Source organism: Vigna umbellata, chromosome 1 (genome assembly GCF_029865625.1).
Source record: "Vigna umbellata cultivar VRB3 chromosome 1, Vumbellata_1.0, whole genome shotgun sequence".
In the NCBI taxonomy this organism is placed as follows: Eukaryota; Viridiplantae; Streptophyta; class Magnoliopsida; order Fabales; family Fabaceae; genus Vigna; species Vigna umbellata.
Window position 1 is genome coordinate 104,131,893 of NC_142165.1, and position 12,492 is coordinate 104,144,384.

General features: G+C 28.0%; 1 protein-coding gene across 1 annotated transcript; it reads left to right on the forward strand.

The window, feature by feature from the left end:
• Positions 1–11,144: 11,144 nt before the first annotated feature.
• On the forward strand, positions 11,145–12,324 carry LYSOPL2 (lysophospholipase 2). Its single transcript, XM_047315438.2, has one exon. The coding sequence runs from the start codon at positions 11,247–11,249 to the stop codon at positions 12,210–12,212; it is 966 nt and encodes a 321-aa protein (XP_047171394.1). The 5' UTR covers positions 11,145–11,246; the 3' UTR covers positions 12,213–12,324.
• Positions 12,325–12,492: the final 168 nt, after the last annotated feature.

Sequence of the window (12,492 nt, forward strand, 5' to 3'; positions counted from 1 at the left end):
ACTTGATGTTTTAATTGTGTAAAGTTGTTCTATGATAGGTGAATGATAAACAATCATATTCTCTCGTTGCACCATTCTTCATAATAATTGACCATCTCGAGGAACAAAAATTGCATGTGGATAAATGAACCATGACACTTTATGAAATTTATTAACTAATTTTATTAAAATTTAAATTAATTATATATAATCAAAGTATAATAAATAAATTATTAACAAACTTTTTATAAATTAAAAGAGTCATTAATCTTTTTATTAAAGAGTGTAATTAGGTTTTTATATATATGTGTGTGTTACATTTTGATTCACTTCTCATTCAATGAGTTTATAAGTCTGTTATCATATTTAATTATGACATTTTTATCCAATATAAAATTTTAACTTATACTTTAGATTATTCCCAATAAGTAGATTTAAAAGTTATGTTTTAAGTTGTTATTGAATATTACACTAATGATATTTAAAAAAAGTATTATAATTACATGTATTTAAGGAGTATAAACAAAATTTACACTATAATAATTTTATTATTTTGTGAAAAAAATAACTTAGGAGAACAAATTAACAAGTGAAGTGATAAAAATAAATATATATAAAAAAGAAAAACAAAGATAAAGAGAGATAAAAGTATGAAGAAATTCAAGCTAGGTTTCATAAAATTACACGTATAAATAATTATAGTTATTTATTTTAATAAATCTCAATTATATCATCACCTTTTAGTTCCGAAAATAAATGAACTTAAATTGGTTTATTATAATCTTAATTTAATTTTAATTATAATCGATTCAACATATCAAATTAAGAGTTTAAATATATTTTTCAGTTTGAGGTTTAAAAGCTCTTTTCAATGTGAATCAAATTTCAATTCAACAAATAAACTGATTAAACTCAAAGAAAAGAGCAATACAATTTAAATAAATTTTGATAAATTCAAAATTTACATAAGTTCGGATTTCATACTTTCAAGGTTAAAAAAACATAACTTAGTCACTCTTGTTCTAATTTTCGATTGGTAAAAGTTGATCTCCAATAAATGTTTAGAAAAATGTTTTGTAGTTGTTACTTTAAAAGAGTTATGTGTTTAATCAGCCAAAAGTAATGAAACATTTCTCCATATATCAGGCCTTTATCTATAAGAATTTTTATTGAACACAAAGAAAGTACTAAATTTATGAACAAAGATAAAATAAAAAATGACACTTTAAAATAATTAATTAAAAATAATAAAAATCTAAAATAGGTTCAATCATCAATAGACAAAATTGACCATGGCATTGATAAAGTGTTGACATATAATTTGACTTTAATTTAACAAGTGTGAGAATAATTGAAGATTAAAATGTAGTAATTGCTACTGAATAAGTGAATATAAATGAAGAAAAGTATGAATAAGATACCTTGTTTGCACATTCTTTATTGTTGGATGAATAAAATAAAATACCTTATATCCTAAAGTGAAGAATGTTTTGAAAAATGTTGTGAAAAAGAATGTTTTGAAACAATCTAGTAAATCTGGGGAGTCTAACGTCTTAACTTTTGTTTACGTGCCCATGATCTGGCTGCCACTTTCTTCGCAATCTAGCTTCACCATGTGCAAATAAACAAAGAAATTCTGATTTTTTTTTTTATTTCTCCAAAAAGGCATGTCCCCGATTAAGGTTTCTTTCGAGGAACTCCGATTTGGTTCTTTTGATGTTAGAGCTGGCAAGTGTCTTTGCTTGAAATAAAAGTTCACAATGACGCTCTTAATTGCAAAGGTATTTTAAGAATACAAGCTAAATACACCAAAAGTTGTTAACACAATCAGCCTCAAATCATTGCTTGAGGTTGTAGAATTGTTAAACTTTGCTTTTAGTTGTTTAGGTTAAACTGAGAGAGAAAGTAAGGTTACTTGTTGAATTAACTTTTTTATTGGAAAAATATTTGTAATTCGAATAATTTATGAAAATGTAACGTGAAATATCAAAATACGTCTTTTTATGAATAAAATTTAACAATAATTTAAAAAATTAAATAAATTATAATTTTATTTTTATTTTACAAAATATTAAATTAGTTAGACAAGTAAGTTTGTGTTAGCTAAACAACTAGATCTCGCTAAGTGAAAGTCTATAATTTTGGTTTTCATATTTTTTGGGTTTTAAGTTTTATTTTAAAGTTTATAGATTTTTTTAAATTTATGTGTTTATATAGAAGTACCAAAAGCTAACATAAACAATTTAAAGTTATATTATATGTATTTTCATTATTTGAAAGAAGATTATTTTGGTTTTTGAATTACAACTTTGATTTATTAACAATTTTGTGATGAATCTTTACTTTATTTATTTGTTAGATTGTAGTGTTTTTCATCTTTGTCTTCTTCTGTATATTTCTCTTATTTCTATTGTACCTTTTCGGATCCAAATTAGAAAATAATCGTACTTTTTTTCTAAGCAGAATCATATCAATTTATATGAAAAATTTAAATATAAAGTTTGAAATTCTACGAAGATGAAAAAGATGAAATATATATAAAAAGATGTTTTACATTTGAAGTTATATTAAATTTTGAGTTAATTCATTATTATCATATTTAAATTATTGCTATATTTTCATCAAAAGAAGAATCCACAATTTTAATATTTAACAAAATAAGGTGTCATATTTATTAGGTCAGTTGATTCATAACTAATATTGTATACACTTTCTTGATGGCGTCATTAAAGTTACTGATTTGATTTTAAATTATTAAACACTTGCTTAGTAAAAGTAATAAAAATTAAAAAAAAAAAAATCAACTTCTTTATAAGTTAAATTAACATTTATGTAATTCTCACATGGAAGCAATATGGGAGAATTATTATATCTGATACAACTCTAAAAGAGTAAGTGAATATGATATAGACACGTGACATCATAATTTTTCTTTTTACAAGACCACAATGTTTAGCTTGTTTAATTAATACTTTTGTTAAATTAATAGGTTAATTTTATCTCTAAAATCTAAATAAATAGTGTGAAATTGGTGTAAAGACAGTAAAGAGGTGGAAAGTTGGTAGTTGAATGCTATTGGATGATGAAAAACTGGATTATGGATTATTGCTGTAGGTTTTTCCTTCAGTTACGGCCCAATTTCGGTTTCATTCACTTTCAGCACAAGAACAATAGCTTTTACTTCCTGCACCCCATAATTTCTTCACAGGAAGCAATAGCCAAGAACCACTACCCAAACCCAAAACAAAACCCTTTTAACTTCTGGGTCCAGCCAAAAATATAACGAACAGAACAGTTTAGACTTACTTTCTTCTTCTGTTTTCCCTCTTTTCTCAACTTTCAACGGTCTAAATTTAAAATTGATTTTTTTTTTCAGTCTGTTTGATTTGAAAAATGTTTATTTCAATCCTTTTTCTTCAATATTGTTAACGTTTTGCTTAAATAATTATCAATAAAAGGTTGTTTAAATGAAAACTTCTATTTTACATTCTTATCATCAGATATTCAACTACATACTTATTTTCCTTTTAAATTATTTATCTTGACAACGTTCATATATAAATACATATGGATCAATAATATTTCGTTAGTTGGAATGACAATAAAGTTTTACTAAAAATGATCAGTTAAGTTTGCTGACAAAAATAATGAATATTTGGAATTAGTTAACATAGTTAAAAAATAAATAAAACCAAGGAATTGATTTTTTATTAGATACACCAAAAATTTGAAAGACAAAACAAAATTCTAAAATATATTTAACCGTTTTTTTTTCTGTATTTTTAATTTAAGAGTATGGTTTTACAATATGTTCACAATAGGATTTATTATTTATAAGATCTTGCATCGAAGTCAAGAATAAGATTTTCCGTATGGTTATAATTAATTTACAAAAGTTCTCAATATCTTTACAACAATAAAAAATGTATATTCTTAATTTGTTTTCTAAAAAAATATGTAGACTTGAAAAGCTACCTAAAATCTTAAAGTAAAAATTAATATTTTAGCAAAATTGAAATAAAATTTTAAATTGTAAATAAAATGAAGGAATTTACCCAGTATAAAATATTAAAATAAAATCGTCTACTAAAAATACTTTAACTGACGTTAAATATTTTATAGATTTTTTCTTCCATAAACCTTGATATTTTTATTAAGCTCATCAGTTATTTCTCATCATAAAAAATTATTAAAACAAAAAAGTAAAATAAAAGAACACAAACATATGATAATATTATACTAAACTTATAATAAAAAGTTATATTTCACAAAATATTGTCAAATTATACCTATTATAAAAATATATAAATAAATACATGAAAATAAAACATTAAATTATGTATATAATTTTTTATAAATAAAAATGAAATTATTTAATTTATTACACAATGAATTTTATTCATAAAAAAAATTAAAAACTTTATACAAATGCATGCAACAAAAAAAAACCATGTGCAAATAGATTCTCGAGTATTCAAAATAATGACAACAATCCTTATATATTATATAATATATTATGGTAGAAGTAAAAACTATACATATATATATATATAGGGGTTTGCTAACACGCGTACGCCTGTTTTTCAGTTGGTACATTTTAGCAATGTGTACCGGATTTTAGTAGACAAAAATACCCTTATATATCATGGATTCTAAGTTTTAAGGTTAAGGGTATTTTAATAATTTTCATTCTCAAAACTTAAAAAAAAAAAAAGAAACTCCCAAACCCTTGCTCGCCTCTCTCATTCCTCTCAATCCTTTCTCTTTCATCTCTCTCACTCCAACCTTTTCTCTGTCATCCCTACTATAGTCCCAATTGAACATATCAGAAACACTTGCCTTTAAACAATTTGCCTTTGTAAAGAGTTGAGTCATTGACATATTCACCTTCAGGCAAAGGTTCATTCAAGATCTCTTCAATTTCACCATCTTCACTAATTTCTCTAATTTCATCATCTCCATATGTTGAATCATCATCTCTAAAAAAAACCCTCCAGGCCAATTACCAATTCTTTCGGATGTCAATTATGCTTGTGAAAATTAGATAAAATTATATACGACAAAAATTATAAAATGAAAACTCATTATAAAGTCATTTTTTGTAAGAAATTGTTTAACAACGAGCGTTTCTGATTTTTTCCAGGCCAATTACCAATTCCTCTAATGTCATTATGCTTGTGAAAATTATATAAAATTAGATAAGACAAAAATTATAAAATAAAAACTCATTATAAAATCATTTTTTTTAAGAAATTGTTTAACAAGTATTTCTGATTTTTTCCAGGTCAATTACCAATTCCTTTATGCTTGTGAAAATTGGATAAAATTAGATGAGACAAAAATTATAAGATCAAAACTCATTATAAAATCATTTTTTTGTAAGATTGTTTAACGGCAAGTGTTTCTGATTTTTTCAATTGGGGCTACAGTAGGGTGTTTCTGATTTTTTCAATTGAGACTCCAGTAGGATGACAGAGACAATAGGGTGTTTCTGATTTTTTCAATTGGGACTACAGCAGGGATGACAGAGAAAAGGTTAGAGTGAGAGAGATGAAAGAGAAAGGATTGAGAGGAATGAGAGAGGTGAGCAAGGGGGTTTGGGGGTTTCTTTTTTTTTTTTTTAAGTTTTGAGAATGAAAATTATTAAAATACCCTTAACCTTAAAACTTAAAATCCATGATATATAAGGATATTTTTGTCTACTAAAACCCGGTACACATTGCTAAAATGTACCAACTGAAAAACAGGCGTACGCGCGTTAGCAAACCCCATATATATATATATATCTATATATATATATATATCAGATGTTAAGGGTTGATATTGATAAGAATAAATGTTTGGTTTCATTTATTTTTCGATTAAGAAATAGATATAGTAATACTTTGTTTAAATATTTAATAAATAATTAAAAAAAATAAAAGAAACAATATATTTTATCAAAAATTTAATATCAAAATAATATATATTTTTTCTTTTAATATCAAACAACAATAAAAATTAGAATAAATAGTGAGATATATTTTATATTTTATTTTTAACACAGTAAAAAAATTTAAATCTAAATACAAAAACTTTAATCTCATTGATTTTGTTAGAATTTCAGTAATTGTTAAGATAATTATTAGATATTTAATAATGGTTAAGTGTGTTTCTATCAGAGTAAAAATTCGCGTTAACATGAAATTAATCTTCAAATAACTTTTTGTCTTGTTTCATTCTAAATTTAAAATCTCTATCAATTACAATTCTTAAATATTAATAAAATTTAAACAAAACCAATGAAATTAATTTTTTATGTTAAGATGATAATTTTGTGTTATATTAAAAGTGAAATATATTAATATTTATTATATAAAATCGACTATTTATTAAGAAATATAATTACATAAGTTTAAAAATTAAAAAATTAAAAAAATAAAACAATAATATAAAAATAAGAACTAAAATAAGAAAAAATATGTATACATATTTATCATGATCTTTCATCTCTCTAAAAGGTTAAATGGTATTTATATTCGTATACGGAATCAATTTGATGTCAGAACACGTTCAAACAATAGCTACTTATATAAATTTATTTATCATTCCTACCTCACTTATTCAAATATTATTTCACAGTAAAACTTGATTAGGATGTTTTTCAAAACCACTCTTAAAATACGTTTCAAATTTAAAAGCAATATTTGCAGGTAAGTTAGTTTTACAATTTCTCCTTACATATATATTTAAGAATAAAGAAATTGGAATTGTTTATCGTACGAGTAGGCAATACAGATTATATAAAATCAATCATCTTTAGTTAATTTTTTTTATAAACATTTAAAATAGCAATGCGAAATTCAAAAAAATGTTAGCGATAATAATAAAATACTTTATCGTAACTGTAATAACTAATTTATCAATTAGTTGTAATATGTAATCAAACGAGTTTATATAAAAAAAAATATACTAAATGATTTTTTAAATACATCTTCTAAAATAAAGCCATGTTTCTATATTAATTACTAGATGTGTCGAAAACTAGTTTCTATGTAACATTTAACTAATTCGAAAAACTTATTCCTAAAGTTAATTTCTGGAAACTAAAATACATATATTACATTAACGGTTTCTTAAAAAAATTAAAATGTTACTTGGAAGTTTATTTTTTAAAATATTATATGTATGGTAATTTTGTTTTTTAAGATGGATTTAGAGAATGAATTTAAGAGGAAAGAGATGTTAAAGTGATATTGTTTAAATAAAAAAGATGTGAAAAAAATTTAAAGAACTTTACTTGAAATTTTATGAATGTTACTAAATAATAAGATGAGTTTGATAGATTAAAAATATTTTAATTAATAAAATTAGTAAATTACCATTCTACCTGGAATAATTATATTATTATTTATTTTATTATTATTATTATCAATGTTTTATTACATTTCAACGTGTTTCCTCAAAAACAAATTCTAATTTGCGAAGAAAGTTAACCTTAAAATATTTGTCTTGCACTTTATTTTAATTATTTTTTTATTTATTGTATTTAGTGTTTTTTCCTCATTTTATAGTTTTCATCTGTATTCATAAATATGTGGTTTGAAATAAGCACACTGTTAGTTTGTGTTTGTGTCCACTTAAATATTATTTACTCAAATGAATTTGTAAGTGAGTGACTTAATTGTTTTTGTATATTTACAAACATTTGAAGACGTGAAAAAACGGTAATTGAGTTTTCCATGTCCTTATTCAAATACAAAGTTTTGCAAGAAAAAACCGTCTGAGTACTGTATGATAATGAAAATAACCTTATGTTTTTTATGATTTCATAGGTTGGAAAGAAACTTGAAGTGTTATAGGTGGTTGGATGACAATAATTGTGAGAGAAACTAAAACAAAGAAAGTTAAATATAAAGTTAATCATAAAGTTTAATAATAATAATAATAATAATAATAATAATAATAATAATAATAATAATAATAATAATTTATGATCAAGGTAAAATGTGGCATCCCAAATATATAATAATCACAATCATATAACTTAGGCGTCCACATTCCAATAAAGTGAACAGTCAGAGTATAATAGTAGTTCAGTAGCTGATATTACAGTCATCCACAAAATGACAGAACTTAAAACTTTTAGAGTACTTCAAAATAACACCAACTTAAATTTAGAAATCCTAAAATACTATAATGCATCATCGGCATCCTCCAACTCTTGCTCCAAGGGAACCTCCTCAACAACATCTGCTCTCATCCAAGTGGATGATCATCACAAAGGAAAACATACACAAGAAGTAGCACACAACAAAGAAGCAAAGGTGAGCTAGATAAACAAGCAGTAATCATATAGTTCAATCAATAAATATGATCGTGCTTAGCTACATATAAAGAACAATCAAGGCATACCACTTTAAACCATGACTCAACCACTCACACGACTCATCCGGATTGGTATAACTGTCAAACTATTGGTCGTCTTTGCACTTGCATAGTTCAGCTAGCACTCCCCAACACTATGCAAGGTAAATCCCGCATCTGTCTATGTCTAAACTCTAAGACTATAGACGAGAACCTCCCTCAACTCTCACCACTTACACTGCTCTCCTCTATTTGAGCATGAACAGTGCTTCGAGTGTAGGGATAGACATACCAGTTCAAAGCTCCATACAGTTATACAGAACAACCACAACACTCCACACATCACTTTCAATCATCTCACCCTGAGATGTCCACTGCATACTCAATTACATCATTGTAGTTCACATTCATATGTTTTACAACCACTCAACAACACCATACATACATCCTGACAGTCAAACAACATCAATCAATCCAAACAGAAGAAGAAAAATGAGTGAGATCCCCTCCATGCACCACATTACGTTCCTATATATATATATATATATATATATATATATATATATATATATATATATATATATATATATATATATATATATATATATATATCATGGTTCTTATTTGGTAAACTACTTGTCTAATTTTCATCATAGTAGAGATTTTACTTTCCTACATTGGTCACCGGAGAGGGTTCAATGTCTGAACGCATCAGACTCACCTTCGGCGCTAGCACATGTGACTAGTCACAACGTACTGGCCAGGACAGGGCTGCTCTATGATCAGGGATGTGCCAACTCAGGTTTTTAAGTCCCCTTTATCCTACCAACAAAGAAAGGTTTTTAACAAGTTATGATTTAATTATGTAAGTTATTAAAATTGTCCTATAGTGTTCTAGACATCAAATACCCAATTATATATATCACCCTTCCCCTCATAGTAACCTTAAACAGTATCTGCCCATATACATGTTATCACATAGCCCTTACTCCCAAATCCTCCAACTAGAACCATTTCAACCAAAACAAATTAATTTCAACATAGACACTTACAAACATAATTGCCACATGTAACAGTTCAACACCAAAACATAAATTATTTAAGCACAATTCCACAGTCTCAGTTATAATTATCCAATAAAAATTAACATAGTAGAATAGCTTCACAAGAACACACCAGTTCAACATTCAACCTGCATATATTTGTATAAAATAAATTCATACAAAAATAATTAGCTCCCCTTACCTGGAAAACTTCACAGTTTAATTGACAGTGATGATCTAAATAGTGCTCCTCACAGCAAAATTCAAAGACACCCTATAAATCACCCAATGGTGATAGAATTAGCTTTTTAGGCTAGAAATTACCACAAATTTGAAACTTCTAGTGGCATGCATTCAGTAAAATAGCAATGCCCTAGGTGCTAGAAATGGTGGAGAAAAGGAGAAAGTGACTTATCGGTTGGAACAAGAACCCGTTCGGTCCGTTACGGAGCTCTTGACGCGGTGAACGTTTGAGCACCACCTATTCAAAAATTGAATTGTTCAACAGGGTGGTATTTTAGAGAGAAGGCAGAGCAATATTTAGAAGATGAGTTTTTAGAGAGAAGGAAAAAGTTGGCAGAGTGGAAAGCTGACTTAGGAGAAAGACTTCTGCTAAGGTCATGTGCCTTTGATCTGATGGGTCTGACTGCCCCACATAAGGTCCAAAGACCCTTTTATTAATTTTACAGACCCTTACATAAAATATAAATCTTTCATTTTTATCAATTAAATTATTTTTAAATTTATCAAACCTATCACATTATTAACTTAACTATCATAAACTTTACTTTTATCTCAGATATTTTATTTTTCACTATTTTTTTTATTGAAAACGATCTCAATTTTACTTTATTTCTTCTCAAATTCATTTAAAAAAAAAAATGAGCTTTAGTTGATGTGAGTGAAAAAGTTGAAATCTCTCTAATCTAATCTAACTAGCACATGGAGTGTTTGTGTCATTATTACTCAAATAGCCAAAACTAAAGCGTTTTAGGTTCTTCTCATAATGTCCTCCGGTTTGGACTACTCTACACATAATTAAGAGTCACAAATGTAGATTATTTCACTTTCCCATCTATTCCATGCTCCTACCTTATCCTTATTCAAATTCACCAAACCAGCAATCCAACGTCTTCAGAAAAAAAAAAAAAAAACTTACAGATGATTTGATTAATATAATAAAATAAATTTAGTTCTATATTAATATATTTATAAAAAAGTTAAAAATTTTAATATGAAAATAAATTTTAAAATTATTATATTTTTTAATAATAAAAATACATTAAAATAAGTTTTTATACTGAAATTTAAATTAATTAATTTTATTTATTTATAATTTTAATTATTTATTTATAAATAAAGTTATTAATAACAGTAATTTCATTAAAAAAATGTAATTTAATAATCGAAACAGTATAATATATAATAAATATAATATGATATTTAGAAAGATAATTGGCCATGTTTATAATTGATTATGTATATAAGTATTATATATGAATTTTTGCAGTATTTTTTTCTCATTATTTCAAATGGAAATTAATAATGTTTTTCTCTTCTATTTTCATATCTATTATTTATTTTCGGTGTTTTCTCTTTTGATATTTTTTCAAAATATTAACAAACATGACTATTATTTTTTAGTTTAAAATTGGTGAATTGATTGGCCAAAAGTAATAGTGACCATGAAAGGAAAGGCATGGGACATTGACATGGTGACCAACCAAGTGTCCATTGGAACTTATAAGTTTCTTGTAGTGGTGGGGTTGGTTGGTTCACCCACTCCCTGGGTCCCACTCACCAACCCAACTAACCTACCACACTTCTCTCCCTCTTTCTATTTCTTTCAACTCACATTCCACACAGCTAAACACAAAAATGGCACCGGAACCATCATCGGAGGTTCCCCCAAACTTCTGGGGCCACATGCCCGAAGAGGAATACTACACCTCCCAAGGCGTCCGCAACACCAAGTCCCATTTCCAAACCCCCAATGCCAAAATCTTTACGCAATCCTTCCTCCCTCTCCACCAACCCATCAAAGCCACCGTCTTTATGACCCACGGTTACGGCTCCGACACCGGCTGGCTCTTCCAGAAAATATGTATCAGCTTCGCTAACTGGGGCTACGCCGTCTTCGCCGCCGACCTCCTCGGCCACGGCCGCTCCGAAGGCCTCCGCTGCTACCTCGGCGACATGGAGACCGTCGCTGCCACGTCCCTCTCCTTCTTCCTCGACGTACGCCGCAGCGAGCCTTACAAAACCCTCCCCGCATTCCTCTTTGGCGAGTCAATGGGGGGTTTGGCGACTCTCCTGATGTACTTCCAATCAGATCCGGGGACGTGGACGGGCCTGATTTTCTCGGCGCCGCTATTTGTTATTCCTGAGGATATGAAACCGAGCAAGGTGCATTTGTTCATGTACGGTCTGTTGTTCGGTTTGGCTGACACGTGGGCAGCGATGCCTGATAACAAGATGGTGGGAAAGGCGATTAGGGATCCTGAGAAATTGAAGGTTATAGCGTCGAACCCGAGGAGGTACACGGGCCCACCTAGGGTGGGAACCATGCGAGAGCTTCTGAGAGTGACGCAGTATGTACAGGATAATTTCTCCAAAGTGACGGCACCGTTTTTCACCGCTCACGGAACTGCTGACGGCGTTACGTGCCCTTCGTCGTCCAAGCTGCTTTACGAGAAGGCTTCGAGTGAGGATAAGACATTGAAGCTCTATGATGGGATGTATCATTCCTTGATCCAGGGCGAGCCTGATGAGTCTGCCAACCTTGTGTTGGGAGACATGAGAGAATGGATTGATGACAGGGTTCGAAGATATGGTTCCCAATAGATTAAGGAAATTTATGGAATGGTTGTTATTATGGATAATGTGACATAAAAATTGGATAAATTTGAGAAAAAATTGCTTGAGTTGATATATTAAATGTTTATTATTTTAGGCAGCGGGAGGTTATCTTTTTTTTCTTATTCTTCTTTTCAACCCAATCTTATAACTAATCTTATAACTTGTAGTGAAAAAGTGTAACCTACAATTTCTCTTATATTCTCTGCACAACTTCTATTCTAAATGATAAAATATCGGTTATGATACAATTAATTTTTTTTCAAGA

Excerpts from the sequence above, each read along its gene's own strand:
- LYSOPL2 (XM_047315438.2), top strand. The coding sequence starts at position 11,247 with ATGGCACCGGAACCATCATCGGAGGTTCCCCCAAACTTCTGGGGCCAC.